We start from the raw sequence: 19,371 nt of genomic DNA on the forward strand, positions 1-19,371 counted from the left end.
TGTATAAGTATTGTAATTAACAGCAAGGCCATATCTCTGTAAATGAAAGCATGTTTAATTGACCAAGCGTAATGCAATGGAATATGCTGTTGGCATAATTGGCTGCAAATTGGGCTAAAGTATTGTTCAATATTAGAGCTGTTCAGTTGAATAAAGGCTGTGCAACTCACCTTTTGAAACAAAACCTTGATTCCAGGAAATTAAAAGAGTTCATAATTTCTCTCTTACAAAAAAACTCAATGTTCCATCTGTGTTTCCAACCGCACCTTGCAACTCACTAAGTTGTGATTGCCACTGTGATAAAATGCTGCTCGAGCCCTTTAATTGTAAACAGGCTTTGCCTATTACAAACAGCTGTTCATCAGCAGTGCAAATTTTTGAAAAAGGAAAAAAAAAGGTCCTTTGAGTCTATAATCCTCCACTTGAGCCAGAAAAGAAAGTATTTGATTGCTTTGCATGTATTACTAGTTTATGATTAGCAGACCAATTTTACACTCCACTGAGTCAAATTGCAAATATAATAGGGGCTGAAAATGTGAATCCTAACAAGTGAGATTTACATGGTGGATAAACTGACATATTAATCAGAATTACTAAGACGATAAACATGAGACATATAATTTACCCACTAACAGAAAAAAGAAAACAAGCCTAAAAACACCATTTACACTACCCATATAGATGGTGGTAGTTAGTTTATACTCTTAATGATAGCTTACAGTTAGGTGGGCTGTTTTTATAAAAGGGAGCATTGAAACATGTGGTCCCTACTACTGATTTGATATGGCATAATCCAGTACCAAATATGAGCATAATATCTATTTGCTGAATATGAGACAGCCCCTTATTATATTTTCTACAGCAGCCAGACATGGGTGTCCATAAATATAATATTTTTCCAAATATCTAGTACTCACAAATATCTGTCCTCATGAAAAGAAAAGGATAATGACTTTATAACATCTGCCTGTTCATCCTGTCTGTCTTTCTGTCTATCTGTCACTGAACTGCAAAGGAGAGTGTGAAATTACAAGCAACTTTTAAGGACAGGAAATTAGTTGCGGGTGTTAAGGAGAGATGTTAAGGCATTCATCAAATAATGGTAGCCTTGCCTTCAGAACTAATACAGATATATGCTAAACAGCCATGGAATGTTCAAATAACGTTCTCTGCAAAGTTTCTTCTTTCTTTGTTAATGTTCAGGAAATAACAGTCAACAGCCCTGGAGCCTCAAGAAAGGGGAAGGATGCAAGATAGAATTGATAGAAGAGTGTGTGGGAGGGATGCGGCAAGATATAGCTTTCTCAGAAGAAACCATCTGTGCACAATCAATGTCTGGAATCTTGATCCCAAAGTCCATATATGATATAATCAACCACATCATCCTTACAAAGAAGGAGGCTACAAGTAAAAACTATTATGGAGTGAAGAGAATCATTATAGAAAAAATCAGAGGGCAAAGGAAATAATCCCATAATTTCTCAACTCATACTTCCACATCAACTCAAATTAAGAGGCTGTAACTATAATATTTTTCAAGAAATATAAATTGAAAGAATGTCTTAAAGAATGAATTTGGGCTGCTAATAATGCCCATTCACAAAAGTCAAGATAATTATAGAAAAGGTATCTGCAACTCAAGTGCTTGTTTCAGAACTGGATTTAGTCTCTTGAGACATTTCATATCCTTTTAAATACAAATATGACAGTTTCCTATAAAGCCAGCATCTGAATTTAATTTAATAAAAGTCAAGGGCAATCACTAAATAATGCTAGTTATATTCACAAGAACAAGTAGGGTCAGATCATCTGGAAATGCTGACAAACGTATTTTCCAGATAGCCACATAAGGAACATTTTCAGGGCCAAATCCAGGGGCAATGTGAAATGACTATCTAAATAGCTGCAGGTGACAGAGTATTTCTTTTCTAATAGAGTTGTCAAACAATTTGTTTTGCTCTGATATAGGAGGATTATAGAATGAGGAGGATGGAGAGAAAATAAAGCTTAGTTGTTGCTTCATAAGCAGCAAGTTCTGCCTCCCAAATAACCTAGAGCACTGTTTCTCAACCTTGGCGACTTTAAGACATGTGGACTTCAACTCCCAGAATTCCCTAGCCAGCCATGTTGCCACAGTTGAGAAACACTGGCCTAGAGTGTCTACACAGTAAAAAAAAAAATTGAGATCCCGGATTCTAGCAAACCAAGTTTTGGATGTAGACATTTAATAGCTGTGAAGTCTACTATATGTATCTTTTTAGATCTGTAATAATCAACAGACTTCTATATTCCTCCTAAAATCTCACCTGAATTAGATTGCAGTGAATCCAAATAAAATATTGGCTTGGATCAAGGAAAGGGTCTATCACAATAATTAAAATGACAGGCTTCTATTAGCTTCACATTACACATCATTACATAATGAGGGTGTCCCCATCTCTGTACAAAACAGACAAGAAACCGACACTATGTGAGGAAATACTGAAAGCATAATGTCAAAGGGGGAAGAAGATGCAGAATAGGAGAAGTCAGAGGGACTTAATGTATCCCTAATTCTCTTCTTCGTATTTCTGGACTTGTTTCCTCTAATTTGTATTCCAATTATTACCTCTTTTTCGGTATACATTTTCTTAAGAAAATTCTTCTGAGAGTTTCATTGTGAATCAGGATCAGAGCAAAACACTTCCTTTTCTAATATGCTCCTGATTTTTATTAGCATGATATTTAACTCTGATCATGTGCCCTTCAGAAAGCACATTTGAGAAACCAAGTCCGTTTCCAGAAAACTATGTTTTGCTACTCAAACTGTGGACTCCAAATTAAAGGAGTTGGTTTTTTTTCCAAACCAAAAGTTAGGGGAAATTCAAAACAGCCTGGGATCCAGCCCTGGATTAACCATTAAGCAAAATAAGCACATGCTTAGGACACCAAGGGAAGAGGGTCACCCCAGAGTTTTTTCCCCTAGCTATCATGCCCTTAACTTATTTTATCTTATAAACTTTGGGAGAGTTATTAAAAATCATTTTCAATAAATTCTTGAAGTTGCATTTTCCTCTAATAACAATTTTATTAAAAAGTGTTGAAAATCTGCATTGTTTCTGCTGCCTTAATTATAAGTAAATAATTTGCTTATATTGCTTACTGCTATTTAATGTTAAATATTTTTTAAAGTTTATATTTATTATAGTTGTGGGGCTGGCCTGGAAGAAAACTGAAATTTTAATCTCTTATTTCACCATCAGCACTTACGGAGTCTGGATGTCTTGTCAATTAAGCAATGGAAGGGCTGAGGGGCAACATTGTTGGGCTGTGCATAGGGCCTCAATCCAGCCATGTTGGTATCCAATTATCCTACATGTTATTGAAGCTAAATACCAGGTTTTGACTTGCAAAATCCAGTGCAAAGGGAAATCTTTGTTGCAAAGTGCTAAAATTTTGACTCAAAGACACACACACAAACTGTATCTTTAAAATGGAAAGTTTGTCTTAGATTTGTTGAGAATACTAGTGGGGGAAGACTTTTTATTTTTTGGCTATCTACAATCTTCTTGGGAGAGCTGTCTTACAATTATGATCTTCTTTCTTTCAAATAAATATAGCATGCTTCTGCTTTCTTATTCTGAAATTCATCCTGAGAGAATGGTTTTGAAAGCTGGCGAAGAAACAGATTAAATTATAAACACTGTGCCTGCCAAAGAAGCCACTGAACTTCGAGACTTGGGCAAACATTAGATAAGCATATTTCTGCTCCCTCACATGAGCCATATGTAGGGAAGTAAATTGGAAGTGACAGTATTTGCAGTTTTAGGAAGCAAGACATGGAGAGTGAGGGATAAACAAGAGCAGCTGGGAGGCTGAAGGCAGCTGCCCCGCCATCACCTTGGACGCTCTGACTTCTGAGGCACCATCTGCCTTGATTTGATAGAGGCTTGCCAAACGGTGTGCAACTGGTCAACAAGCAGCAGGCAAAACTAAAGCAAACAAGAGGAACAACTCGGCAGTAGCTTCTGTCCTGGTACCAAAAGGATAGATTTCGTTTTCTCTGTCAGGAAGGCATCACCTTTGCATTAATCTCTGGGGATTACCAGCCAGTGGAGGTGGGGCCTTAAACTGAAGCAAGCAGTGGCTGGGGTGAGAACTAAAAGTAGGTTGAATCTCCTTTTTTCTCTTTTTCTGACACTCCTTTCTCTCTCTTGTTCTTTTTCTCTTCCTGAAATGCTCTTCTCTTCTTTTCCAAATAGCCAGGAATGGAACCCAGAGCTGTTACCAGAAGTCTGAGTTAACCACCTTGCAGGCCCATTGCTGTTGCAGACTGCTGTAGATTGCAGTGACATCATTGGGGGGGAGGGGGGGAAGCAAGCATCTACCACTACAAAATAGCAACCGGTAAAACCAAAAGAGTAATAGAAAGCAGCCAAACTACCATTGGCCCAAGCAAAGTCCTGCATGAAGAATGGAATCTCGATCATTTGGCAAGATTACACCGCTGAAAACGCCAGATGCGTTCTGTTGTGCGTTCCTAGGCTGCATTCATAATGCTGCAGCCTCCCTGCTGGTCTTAATGCTAGATACCATCTGAGTTCAAAGACACAGCTTCTCTCAGAAGTCAGCCTTAGCATATATACTAATGAAACTCCTTCAATCTACCCTCTGCCAGAGACAGAAAAACATCTTGCAGACAGAACTTAGCTGCTGTACCTGAAAAGGGAAATACCATCTCCCCAACAACTCTGAAAAATGGCTGGAATTCCCCCAAGATTTGAGGGTAGGTCCAGAGAAAAGAAGCAAAGGACTTTTGCTTTGAAAGGATACTATTTAGGAAAAAATAGGTACCAAGCTTAGCCAGGATACTGTGTTAGAATTTTGATCTTTATTTGTCAGTGGGTGTTAGTTAAGCATTGCTGTCTTTCATATCGCTCTGCATAAGTAGGCCATTCTGCATAATTCCAGACTGTTTTCCAGAATATTTATTTTTTGGGAAATGAAAATTAGTTTGTAAGTAGAAATATTGTTCTATCTCACTAATTATAGCAGATCAGCACTGTCTTTTCTGCTGAGAACACAGCATGTATTTTTGCAAATCACATTTCATACAGTACAACATATGTTTCAGGTTCTCTTTTTTTAAATATAGTTTTATTTTCTTTCATTCTTATGAGATTAATTTTTCTCCAAAAGTGTGGAAGGAAGAGCCAAAATTTCTAGCCACACAACTCTGTGCTTAGGGCAGAAGGTTGCTATAGAAATTCATTGGGTGGGAGCATTGTACAGTATCTTTCTTGTATATTGGCTTAGGTAGAAGACATCAGGGTAGCACCCACTCAGCAAAGGAGATTTGAGATTTTAGTTCTGAATGAAGTTGCCCTTCCCAAGATAGAACCAGTACATAATTTGAAAGACTACCTGGATATGATGCTCCTGCTCAAAAAGCTGGTGGCATCTGTGGACATAAAGGCCATTGCACAGATTTATCTTGTGGACCAATTACACTGAGAGGCCTTTCTTATGGTCACGAATGCCTTGGTCACCTCGCAGGTGGACTAATGCAATGCGCTTTATATGTGGTTGCCCTTGAAGACTACTTCAGCTTTAGCTGGTCCAGAATGCAGCAGCATGAGCAGTTATGGGGCTGCCAGAATACCCTTTCTGTTACCCAAGCTGCACTGGTTACTAGTAGGCTTCTGTGTGCAATTCAAGATGCTGGTTATCACCTACAAAGCTCTATATGGCAAATGCTCTAATTATTTGAGGAACTGTCTCTTTCATGCTGTTATTGCACATCCTGTAAGATCAGGCAAAGATTTAGATCCCATCCATTAAACATTGTCATTCAACAACAGGAGGCATATCTTCTCTGTCCTCCTCATCCCCAAGACTCAAGTGGTCCTAGCCCTGGTCCCTTGTATGTGAGCTTTGAAGACCTCACTCTTTCTCCAAGGTTCAGGCTGGACTGGGCCATGGACTCCCCCTACAAGGGGTTTTACAGGTTTTTAAGTGATCTTTTTTTTCCAGTGGGATCACTGTCATTCTTCTTTGTTCTGTTTGATGTTTTGTATCTTTGATTTTAATTCTGAATGCCATCAAGAAGTTGGCCATCCTTAGAAATGCAAATAATAAATCAGGACGAGAGGGAGGGTAAAGGTGGAGTCAGCAGCCTATGGGCCCAAGGGTTCAAGTCCACTTTTGGATCACTCAGATCCCTGTCACCATGACTGCTGGACACTGACATCACCACTTTCTCCCATTTTTAACCAGGAAACAGATTAAAATTGTCTTGAAGGCCTCAGATAGGCATATAAGGCTTTAAAAAGCAAGGACACTTCCCCAATCCATCCAAACCAAGCCCTGTCTACATAAATGATGTGAGGTCCTACCACTCTGCAACTCTCAGACCCTCAAAAAGTGTTCCATGTGGCCCGTGATGTTCCAAACATTGTCCACCTAAGTAAAGACACACCACATGGTAAACCGAGACCGGCACTTGGCCATCCAATTGAGCTCTGGCCCATCTCTCCAACCATCTTTCAGCATGCTGTTAGCGGTCGTTTGGCTAGTAATGTGTATTACCGTGGATGTCTCCTCTGCACAACTTTCCTTCTGTACAGGTGCCGCCGAACATTCAGGGATGGATTTTACTCCCTTCCTTTTGGCTTTTTCTATCTGAATGTTTGTGAAATAGTTGACAGCTGCAAATTCAATCAGTGCAGAGAATACAAAGGCAAAGCACACAGCAATGAACCAATCCATGGCAGTGGCATAGGAGACTTTAGGCAAGGAATGCCTGGCGCTGATGCTCAGAGTTGTCATGGTCAACACAGTGGTTATTCCTTGGAAAGAAAAGAAATATAATAAATGTGGTTGTTGCCTTTATGGAATGAAAAAAACCCTAAAGCATAACTTACCTCCAAATGTGAAAAAAACTGAATATGAAGTGTGTCAGTTTATATTCTCCTCCACGAAGGGAGTCAAATGCTTTGAGGCATTTCAACAGAGCAAGTGGCAATACAAACTTGACTTTGGCTGATCTTGAAAAAGCTAAGCAGGTTCAGAGCTACTTGGATGGGAGACCACCAGGATTTCCCAGGGCTGTAGGATATATGGAGAAGTTAAAGAACATTCTTAAAGAGAGCAATGCCAACCACTTCTGCACTGTTGGCAAGAAAACACAGGGACGTGTTCATGTAGCCACCAGGAAGTGAGCTCAACTTGAAGGAGACTTCATTTACTTTTTATTGGAGAGGCAAATCTCCATTTGAAGATTTTATTTTAAAAGCACCAAGGCCAATTAATTCCCCATTTAATGGGGGAAGATGATGAAACAATGGTGTCTCGGGTTATAATGCTTTACACAATTACCAGGGGAAAATACCAGTGAATTCAATAGAATTTATTTCTGAACAAATGCGTATCAGTCAGATTGCAGCACGAAGGTCACAGAGATATTCCTGAAGGTGCTAACATCTGCAGTTTAACAGCACAATAGTTATTTTATATTGTTAAGGAAGCTACAATAATGTGTTGATCTAGAGAATACAGTCACAGTCTGTGTAACCCCTAGATCCATTCTGGCTGCCAGTGACCCTCCTATGACTCTCATAATATTTCATGCTTTTCCTGAAAACAACAAAATAATGGGTGGCACCTACTAAGCCTAAATTAGGTTTAAAGCATTTACCTTGCGTTAATCCTCCCCAACCCCAACTCCCCTCAAATTCCTGACATCACTGTATCCTTACTATTTTCCCTGTGGCTCCCTGAGACCCAGCCATAAGATTGTCTGCTCCTGAATTTAACCATTTATTATTTTGATCTGCCTCTAGGAAATGACAAAGGTCTACAAGACCCCATGGGAACTAGTGCTGAAGGATCAGAACCCACTCTGGATATAATCTCTACACAGCTGTTCTCATTCACTATGAACACTAATGTGGTTGTTTTTTCTTTGGTGTGTTGTGGTTTTTTTTCTGGACGCGCGTGATTTATGATTTGCTTTTTAAAGTGTAAGCTGCCCAGATTTAACCAAATGTTAAAAATAAATAAATAAAATTATGTTGATATTAAGTTGCAGTCATTGCATTGATTCAAGGATACTTGATCATGTGTAGAACGCATCTCTCACTCCAGTTGCAGTCAAGGAGCTACTGAAGGTAAAACTCACTTAAGAGGGTTTTTAAAAAGGATTTTATAATAATCTAAAACATTCTGTTGTAGATAAATGACAAGTGGCTCCACTGCAGAAACTATTTACACATCCCATTTTTTTCACCAAGCTATAAGAAGGACAAACTCAATATTGCTTTAAACTAATGTAAGAGACTATATATTTTAATAAAGCAGCTGAGGAGACAACAATATGTGACTGAACACAGCAATACAACATTTTTCCTGGCAGTTCAGTAATGTAGTTCTAATACAGTAATACAGACCACCCAGTCAAAGAACCTGGCCTGAAATTGCAATGTGAATTAGTATTAAAATCACCTTAGGGAGGCTATCTGCAATTCTGCACCCATGTGCACATGCCCATCCAGAAAGGTCCCTTGGACTACGTAGCCACAGTTTTATCTGTGGCCATAAAGCATCCAATATGGTGCTTTTTTTCCCTCAAAAAAAATGGATTTTAGATGTATAACAACACACAGGGGAAGGGGGAAAATATGAGAGCAGAGAAGAAAAAGGAAGTAATTGCAACAGGAGCTAGATGGATAATGACATGTTTGTCTCAGCTCCTTTTTCTTCTACGTGTAGATTATCTTTTCTATTTCTTGGATTTCTGGCTAGGGGATTCTGGGAATTGGAGTCTACACATCTTAAAGTTGCCAAGTTTGAAAAATTTGGTCTATACTTTGTTCTTCTCTAAACAGTGACAACTGGACTTGAATATTTTAGTGTAGGTGGATGAGGAAACAGATCAGACTGATTTATGAATGAATCTAGTATTCATTTTCTTCTGCAACAGGCACAATTTTAACTGACAAATCTATTAATGTAAGACCTCAGGGTCAGATATTGTTCTCAAACAAAACTCAGAAATAAAGGCCAATGAGGGTGGACAAAAAATACTTCTCCCATATAGAAACAATTCTTCAATTATATCAAGCCATATAGTTTTACAGGTAACCCTCACTTAGCAACAACAATTGGGATCAACAAATCCATTGCTAAGCAATGCAATTGTTAAGGAAGACATCATGTGACAGCAACTTGTGATTTCACTGCTGGCTTCTCCATTGATTCTGCTTGTCAGAAGCCAGCAGTGAAGCTTCCAAATGGCGATCATGTGACTATGGGGATGCTGTGACAGTCGCAGGTCCAAGGACCAGTTGTAAAGTTATCTTTTCAGTGCTGTCATAACTTCGAACAAACATTAAACAGGGGAGTCATTAAGCAAGTACTATCTGTATTCTTTTCCAAAGCTACTTAATACACCACACAGTTGTCATAAGCATGAACAAAGCACAATTGGCTGAGTCCAGTTTCTCCTGTAATTTATTGATGTGTGGGAACTCAACCGAAGCATCATTAAGCTTTGGCCCAACACAGTCATTCCAAAATGACATCTCTATGCCCGTATAACAGGTGGCAGTTTTACTTTTTAATTTTTGTTTAATCCTTTCCTAGTGAATAATGATTAAAAGAAAGAAAGAAAATCTGTCACACAGAAATATGAATTTTGCTTTTTCAAAAAATTCCCCATACAATCCTGCATACAAGCCACGCATACCGAAATGGGTTTTGTGCCTAGTTTGCAAACATTTAAGCAGCAATTAATACATCAGTCCAAAACCTGGGCCCTGTTACTACCTCCTCTTGAAATCCTAACTGTCCTAACAGTCAGGAACCACGCTGAGACAAGGAATAGGTCTCTAGTGTTTTATTACTGCTACATTAGACAGAAAATCCTAACAAACTGAAGAAGCGTGGGAAAAACCCAGACAGATAAACCCCAAAAGTCAAGGCGGGTCTGATCTGTGTCTCTTTGAATGGCTGCTTAACTCCTCAGTACTACGCATGCGTTTTCCCCCCTGGATAGGGGCCCTCTCCTGCTCACCATCAGTACCCATGATACTAACCTCTATACCAGTCTTCCCCAGTCTGACCCTCTTCTGATATCTTCTCCACAAACTCATCATCCTCTGCCAATTGATTGGAGGTAATGAACATTTTCATTCAATGCACTAAGAGAAGACCTGGTTTGCAAAGGTTACTCTGAGTTAATGTCTGGACAGAGATCTGGATTCTGTTAAAAGCCCAATTATGTGTTGCCATAGGAACAGAATAGGTAGAAAGTTGCTTCTTGATGCAAGAAGATATAGAAATACTCTGAGCAGGAAAACCAATCAGAAAAAGGGGTGGTCTTCCCCACTCCCTGGGCTTCCCAGAAAAAGACTAGGTAATTATGTCTTTATGGCTAAAGGGCACAGTGCCATTTGAAGAAGCAAACAAGGAGGTTAAGCATCTGAAGTTAGTGGCTGTCCCAGGTCTCAGCAGACTCAGCATGGAGCAGTGGATTTTGGTGACCCGTTGGAGTGCTTTATCTGTTCCCCTCCTAGGATCAACTTGCATATTTGCAAATATGCACAAACCCACAGCATGTGCACGTGAGACCTCCTTTCCAAGAAAAACCAAGCTGGCGTGATGCTTTCTTTTAGAAGACTCTCAACAGAGATTCCAGAGGGAAATAGTATCTTAAAACTCTTTTATTGCACAACAGTTTTAGTCTGCACACTCCCACAGCTGGTATTTTGTCTCTAAGTACAATTAAGCACAAGATCGTGACCTCACATGAGTATATCAGAATCACCCATCCACCAAACTGGCCTCTAAAAAAAAATCTCAGAGTTCTCTAGTTTGAAGAAGGGGGTGAAATACTTCTTTAACCACAATGGCCATCCCTGTCCTTTTAATTGTTTTACATGTTTGTTTTCTGGAGAAAACCTGTCAAGGGCTGGATGGGTGGAACTCTTAAAAGGAAAAAAAAGCCTCTTTAAAGGCAAATGGATTCAAAACAGCCATTCTTTTTTTGTTATAACAACTTTATTCAATTTCAAAATATATAGTTAAAGTACAAAATAGAAAATACAGGAAGGCAAGAAGATAGAGCTAAAGAGAAAAGAAAAAAACTACAAAAGTGAAGAAACAAAAGATGCTTTCCGACTTCAAACAGCCATTCTTCAGGGTCAAATGTAGTTGGACATCCACAGGCCTCCCTTCTGTGGGAGAAATGCAAAGCAGCAATGAATGCTGAGGAACAGTCCCGGGGGAGATGGAATTTTCCAAACTCAGCTCAAGCTTCTTGCTAGAAAATTTCCATAGAAACTGGAGTATTTTTGTAGTGTTTACACCTCTGAGCACAAAGGCTTGTTAACGTGTTTTAAAAGGCTTACTGTTGTCAGTGTTTTGCTACAGTTGGGTAAACGACCTGCTAATAGGGCATCCGTGGTGCTAACACAGAACAGTAAGACATTTGCAATGTATCTGAAATTATCTTTGACTGCTTTGGGTTTTACTTCTGAGTAACACTGCTGCTGCTGCCTTACTAAGCCACCACAGGAAGCAGAAGCATCTGCAGGGGATGGCTGGAAGTCAAGAGCATGTGCAACTCACATAAAATAAGGGGCAGGCCTTCAATCACAGCCGCCATCTTGAATTCTTTTTTTTTTATCTTCCCCCATGGACGACCCTGATGGGAAGGCTAGGCCCAACTTGCCTAGCCTTGGTAATTCTCCTTCATCTCTCTTACAATAAGCATTAAATCGGATGTGTGTGGGGGACATGCCTAAATTTTATCCCACTATCTTACCTACTTAAGCTTCTCTCTCTCTCTCGTATTTAAAAAAAAAATCAAAAGAAAATTCTGCACCAACTGTTTGACACAGGATGAGGAGAGCGGGCCCATACCTTCTAGAAGTAAGTTTCCCCGAATTCAATGGGGCTTACTTCAGAGGAGGCATGCCTACCCTTGTTATGGACATTTGCACAGCATAAGCAACTTTGGCTGTGCTGAAGCAAAACCAAATACAGTTTTGTTTCCCCACCACCCCCATCTTATCTGTTTCCAACTGAACCAACAAGAAGAGAGACCGATATCCAGGCTTGTAGTATTTAATGCATGTTTATTTCCTTTTAATTTAAAGATTTATATCCTATCTTTCATTGATGAGTTCAAAGCAACATACACAATGCTCCTAATTTTTCCTGTGAGGTAGTTTGAGCTGAGAAAGACTGACTGGCCCAAGAGAGCCAGTGACCTTCAATGGTGGAGCGTGGACTTAAGCCTAGGTTTCTGCAACCCTTGTCCAACCCCTTTGCTTCTACACCAGAAGCTCTCACTTCTGCAAAATGAAATGGTTGTATGGAATTGTTCAATTAACCTATTCATATTCATATTTCTCTTTCCATTAGAAACCATTTTTCCTTCAATTTCTACTTAAGCCTAATCTTTGCCTCCTTTATTAGATTCTTCAAAAGGAGCCATTTATTTCATTCTTGATTAATCCTTCACCAGCCTATGATAAAGCTTTGCTTTAGAAAGCCAATTTCTAGGCAGGCCCTGCTGCTTTGTCAGAAATCCAAATTTTCCCCACAGTTACTTGTGCCTGGCCCTCATGCAGTTTATCTTCTGGGCTTTGCAGTGTCCACTGTAACATCCTCTTTTAAATTGCATTTGAATGCATTTCACTCTAATATCCTGTCATTGATTTTCCTAATTGCTTTTCCAATTTACTATTTGCAAGGCAGAAGGAAAAAGAATAGGGTATCTTGTGAAGTTTCTGGTAGTAGATTCAGGGCCTGCAAGCACACTCCTTATCTTGGTCCTTGGGAGTTGGACTTCTCTTGAGAAAGGCCAAGGCTGACTTTCTGATCAGGGTGACTGCTTCAGTGCAGAAAGGCAATCTTCTCTTTTCAGTGCAATTCAAAGCAGTTCTCTATTCATAGGTAGTTCTGACTGAATTCAACGGGAATTTAAAGGAGAAGGGCACATAAGTTTTGTATCGGCCTCAAACTCCTCAGTGGCCCTCAACTATTTGTGCTGGTTGCCATTCCTGAGTTACAGTAAGGATCTGGTCCTCATCCATGTTTGTTCAAGTCTCTGGGAAGCTACAGGCTAGTTTGGGCCTGCCACAGAAATGAACTCAACATTGCATCACCCCCAAAGCTAAGCAAGGTTAGGCTCACAGGGAAGGCAGTCTTGGGGGAGGGGGGATAAAAGGCCCACACCACTTTATTGTGCCCTCTTTGGCATCTGCCTGAAGCACAGGTATCTCTTTTCCAGGCACCATTCTCAAAAAGACCCTCCGGCAAGATTTCATGAGCAATGATGGATGGAGTTAGAAGAACTCCAGCCACTGCACTATTTTCCATCTAAAACTAATGTATCTCCAGGTACAATGGCAGGGACTTTCTTTTATCTTCTTCCTACTGTGAACTGGTGTGGAAGAATTTAAGCAACCTGATTATCAATGTTTTAGCATAGAGCTCCTGAGCAGAGCCATTAATTAGCAAGCTTTTAGCATAGCTTTACCTCTGCATTAGTGGTTAGATTTCAAGAGTATTGTAGCCAAAAACTGGCTCCCTTAAATAAACCAAATCACTCTGAAGATACAACGTAAATGTATTAAGCATGCAGACAACTACAGCATACACCAAGGTCCCAGCAAAGTGTTGACAGCTCGTTGAGCAGCCTTGAGCAAAAGCAGATCCACACCTTATACAGTGTACCTTCGGCCCACTACATTACAAAGACAAGACAAAGAAAAGGCAGACACAGTGTAAATTACACCATGAAGTTGGGATAATTGATAAAACCATCTAAGTTACCTTCTTATTATTTATTACTTCCTACTAACTCGGTATACTATCTTGAGATATGGCCTTTCCCTGCTGCCACTCAAGGTCAGTTCAACTTGCTGTGAATGTTTTGTACATGTATATTTGGGATGGGGGGGTATCTTATAGTATTGGTAGTGGATGCAGCTCACATGGGGGGGGAGTACCTTATACCACCAAGAAGAAGAAGTTGGTCAGACAATTAGAACTAGTGGAAATATGTGGTTTGACTTTTAACAGATGTGATGCAGCACAGAGAATCTATTTTAAACCTTTTTATTTTTTATAATCAATCTGCAACCAGTCATGTTTATACCCCTGTAATTCCTTGTTGCCCAATTATAGACACCTTATTTTCTCTGTTTCAGCGTCTTGCCCTGAACTGTTACTGAACATGTCCACATGTGCTTGATCTGGCTTTGCAAACCCTTAATTAAATTTTAGAGACTGAAATACTCTTGTGTCATCCTGACTGAGTAGGAAAAATAAACCTCAGCTGGTCCCTGCAGGGCCACATAAGAAGGGAAAGGAAACTTATACCTCAAAAATGGGTTAAATAAATTGAGGAATTTCCCCTCATCATTTTTTCTCCCACTCTGGCGAAGGGGCAGGTCCCTCACTGCTAAAACAGGAGCTCACAGCTGGTTAGTGGTATAACCATCAGCCTGAGAACAAGCCATGGAATTTGCCACCTGCTATTTTTGGCAAGTCAACTTTCTATTGTTTTATGTTCGCTTTAGTAGTTATGCTGTGGTCAGCAATTTATTGTTTCTTGTTAGCATTGGGTTATGGGTTAATCTTATTGTTTGGTTTTAATTCCTCATATGCTGCCCAGAGTCACCCAGGGATGGGTAGCCATATAAATTGTATAAATAAGTAAATAAAGGATCTCTATTGTTTTTGCACTGATGTCTTACCATGGACATTTTATTGCAGCGTACGGTATGTTTTTTCTTGTTTGTCTGGAAAGATTCAGTGGCACACAAATTTTAATAGATGGAAATATAAAGAGAGGGGCCCAGGTTAAGTGTGTGGGCAGCACTGGGATTTTTTGCCTTTGGGAAGGGCATGAGTTGTCGCTTTTCAAACGTACTAAGCCCATTAAATAGCTCATGGTACACTTTTTGTTCATTCTCCCTCTCAAAACAGCAGGAAAGCAGCCACCGATTTTTGGCAATCATGCTGACAAAACGTGGCAGAGAGATCTCTGCAGGCAGCAAAAGGGGAGATAAAGACTTCGTTCTGCCCCAGGGCTACATCTTGACATGAATGGTAAAGGTAATACATGTATTATAACTGCATTTTTAATACCTGGCAGTAGGAGAGGCACTAAAATTCTGGCTTGGATGCCAAAGAGGTGAGAGAGTCCTCTCATTTTTAAATCCAGAGACTTCCCCAGTACCAACAAGCTCCCCAAATATTTCAGACTCTCTTCCTCTATTTGATCCCCCTACCATATTTTTATACACATAAAACTAGCCACACTCCACTGATTATGCCGTACTTGCCAGACTCTAGTCTTTGCATTACTTTGCACTTGGGTGGAAAATATTTATTCAGTTTCTTAGATTTATAGCCTGCCTTTCCTCCAGCATCTCAAGACAGCATACGTAGCACACTCTCTTCCAATATGTCTCAGCAACAACCATGTTGTCAGGAGGGAATGTTGCTTTCTCCCAGGAATATGAAGGAAAAAAAAGGTGTGTGCACGTATGTCTATCCATGATGAATGGGTGCTTATGTGTTGATTTCTCCACTCTCCCCCACCCCACTCGGTCCACGTCCACATGTCCCAGCATCACCCAGTCGACCTCTACCAGTTTTGACTGGGATTGATCTCAACAAGAAGGTCTTCATAGTTAGCACTGGTTTGGGGTTTTTTGGGTCACATTCTAATGCCATATTCTGCTACGGGTAAGGAGCTGGGTTTTCCAGATGGAAAACAGGGAACAGTCATGTTTGTTCTGCACCTCAATGCTTCTGATGCACTTCAGAATATGAAGTGTATCTTCATGTACAGAAACATGAGGAAGAGGACATAGGAACAAAACCTACTATTGAACTGGGGCACAATATGTCTTCCAGAGGATTCTTCTATTTTCAGATCCTCTTCCTCATCACACATCCAGTATAGGTGCTAAAAATTATTTTTTCTATTTTTGTAAGCATCACTTTTCCAGCAAAGGATTACGCTGAGGTATACGATGGCACATCATATATAATCTCCACCAGAACCCAACTTTCTTTCTCACAACAGACCTTGCAAAGTTTCTTAATATTTCTTCCACACGAATGTCGATTTGAAAAAGAGATGGCACAACTGTTTACAGCACATATAAAGTCAATGGTGGAGCTTACCAAAAACAGTTCTGGCAGGAACAGATTCTTTATTAATCCAAAATGACACCTGGGAGAGGATCACAGTCATGATGCATGGAATATACGTCTGTATCATAAAATAGCCCATTTTCCTTCGGAGATGGAAGTGTACTGTCATGACCACATATTCACCTTAAAAAAAAAAAGCAGAAAATCAATACTTTTTGTCCCATATGCCTTATGGGGTGAAAAAAAAAAAATCAAAACCCTGAGTCTAATATGTAACAAGAAAAAAATATATCAGAAAAGAAAATCTCCAGTGATTTCACCTGGAGACATCCTAAAATTACAAGATGCTAAAGTGAAATAGGTCACATCTTGTGTTAAAGCCTTTCTGGAATCCTTAGCTAACTCACTTTTATCTCTGCGAAGGAAATGAGGGATATGAAGTAATCCAGGCATGACAAGCTAAGCCCAAGGAATGGTAACAAATCTTAAAACTAAGAACAAATATGAATCAATCAGTACAGTTTGATATCCCTCAGGTCAGCCTTCCACAAGGTGGTGCCCTCCAAATGCTTTGAAATAAAACTCTCAGGCAGGTCCATCTAATGACAATGGACAATAGGGAAGAAGAAGGTCTGCACCTAAGCTATTTAAAGCTGCAGAAAGGCTGTTTAGGGCTTTAAAAGGCTGCTTGGGGCTTTGTAACTCTTCAGAAAGCCTCTTTGAGGCTTTTTAGATCTTCAAAGAGGCTTAGGGCTTATGGACTGACTTAAGGTAGATCACAGCAGCACTGCCACCATACCAACGTGTAGTCAAGCAAGCCCTTAAAAGCATCTTTGGGCTAAACGTTGGTTCCCCATATGAGACATGGCAAGGGCTTCAATTGAATTTAAGGGATAAAAGTCAGCACACCAAATTGCTAATAATCAGTGCAAGCTGGGAAGATTGTACATTATCCAATTCCCAACAAAACCTTGGCCATCACATTTTGAAACAGCTAAAACATATGCCTTCAGTGACAGTCTCACAGAGCACAGGCTGTCATTACCCCAACAGGACTTCTCATACCATTAGGCCCACCCACATCATTAGATATTTAAATAGTAAAATAACTACTGTATTAACCAATAAATTCCAGGAAAAAAAAATAAAACTTGTTAAAAATCCCCAAATTTGTGGGAAATGAAATGGCACAGTCCAACTTATATAGTCTAATTTTTGAATGGATTACGTTGCAAATATTTCCATTCTCATCCACCATAAACACTCAAAGCAAAACACAGATTGTAAATTAAGCAGTGGTTCCTTTGGTTCCTTTTCCAAATATAGCTGTTCTATCTAAAACAGGAGCGAAACTATTCAGAAGCACATTTTAATAAAATCTTCATCCAGTTTAAGAACATGGGAAGTACCATGAACCAAGTCAAAGCACATAGCTCGATATTGTCTGTACAGATCTTAGTTCAGTATTGTCTAGATAGGTCTAAGCTTAGTATTATCTAGATAAAACTTAGCTCAGAATTGTCTCTATTGACAAGCAATGGCAGTGACATTTCCAACCTTTCCCAGCCAAAAATTGAATCATCTAAAATGTTCTGCATGCAGGACACACACTCTACCATCAATCCTTATCTTCCCTACAAGCATACCAGACAGACATTTTTATAAACCAAAGCAGTATTTTTCATCTGTCTTTATAAATAATGCTAGCAGGCAGCAACACAGATGGATTCAGCATGAAATGTAAATGAAGTTCTATAGTTATGATTTCTGGTGTCCTAAATGGCAAGTATAATGGCAAATGTGTCCAGATACATCAAAATGATCATTGTTGTCATTATTATCACCATCATAAGTCAATGATTATTATTATCATTATAGTAATGATAATAATGATCATGAGTCAGCATGAGAAGAAGGAATAGACAGTGTTTATATGAAATTTAATAGTAGAATGAGCTTTTACAAAGATCATTTGACCTTCACAAGACTTAGCTCTGCCAATAAGTGTCACTGATCCTGTAACATATGAGTCAGCACCCTCTGGGTCATGGCCTATGAGCATCATCACCATCATTACCTGCAGCCATTTTGCACATCTCAGAACTATCTCCAGTGTCATGTCCCCACTCAATGATGCCTTCTCCCATAAGAAAACAGTAAAATGCATTTGCTGGCTATCAAAATGTTGTCTGATCCAAATTCTTCTGTACATGTTTTTATTTTGACTTGTTCACCAACACAGCTAATTAGATTGTGTGTCCCTGATGTATAATTTGGATCCAACCTTTTTTTTCCTGCCTGATCGACCAAGCTGTGAGAGTATTGAGCCCCACGCAACTGAGCAAGTTCAGGGAATCAAGAACTACACAGATTTCAATAAAGTATCTTTAATGCTAATCTGGAAGAAATATAGAACCTTGGAAAGTGTAAGTAAGATCTCCCAACCTCATTTATAGTGAGTTAATCAAGGTGGAGTCTTTTGAATACTTTGCAATGCTTCTGCCCAGATTTCTTCCCACCTGGGCTGAGCTGCTGTTTAAGCTGTCAGCTGCCTCACCAACATCTCTTCATATTCTATGCCTCTTCCATTCCTTTCTTGGTCTCCCATAATATCTCACAGATAGCTGGATGTATCTAGCTACTCTTTTCAGTTTCTACATTGTTTCTCAGGTGCAGTATAGACAAATTACTGCTATGTGCCCTTGTTACAAAGGAAGCTTTGACAAGGCTGTTGACAGAGTAAGGGGACCTATTGAGAAACTGCACAGATCCTGCTCAAACCCAGAGCAAATTCTGTTGAAGCTGGTTTGCACTAGCACAGAATTCATACAAGGAACTGCATGGAGGTCCTCAAAGTGCAGGAGGTTAGCAGACCTCCCGGTGTTGTGTTACATCCACCCCATGCACTTAACAAGAAATGCTACCTGGTAGAAAAAAGTTGCAAAATGATGAAAGGGCACTATCAAGGGCCTGGGGGATGCCAAAACATAAGTTAGGGAAGTTTTCCTAGCAGCAAGTACTCCCTACTAGGCAACATGTATTTCAGGCTCAGTGTCCCAAATGAGAAATGAGATTATTTCACAAAAGAGAATAAATGAGTCAGTCTAGGTAAGGTGCATTTAAAAAAGTGGGATGGCCTCTCTTAGAACTTCCCTGTAGGCTGTCCTAAGGAGTGATTAAATACACCGTAGAAAAATAAAAAGAGTTTTCAAA

At 39.7% G+C, this 19,371-nt stretch overlaps 1 protein-coding gene across 1 annotated transcript in view; it reads right to left on the reverse strand.

Moving 5' to 3' along the window:
- The window catches only part of GABRA4 (gamma-aminobutyric acid type A receptor subunit alpha4), a 48,235-nt gene that overhangs the window by 3,761 nt on the left and 25,103 nt on the right, over positions 1–19,371 (reverse strand). The window contains exons 7-8 of the mRNA XM_063309646.1: positions 16,189–16,341; positions 6,568–6,827 (exon numbers count right to left, since the gene is read on the reverse strand). Coding sequence (XP_063165716.1) covers positions 6,568–6,827; positions 16,189–16,341 — 413 coding nt within the window. The remainder of the gene's footprint in view (positions 1–6,567; positions 6,828–16,188; positions 16,342–19,371) is intronic.

This window comes from Candoia aspera, chromosome 8 (assembly GCF_035149785.1).
Source record: "Candoia aspera isolate rCanAsp1 chromosome 8, rCanAsp1.hap2, whole genome shotgun sequence".
Classification (NCBI taxonomy): domain Eukaryota; kingdom Metazoa; phylum Chordata; class Lepidosauria; order Squamata; family Boidae; genus Candoia; species Candoia aspera.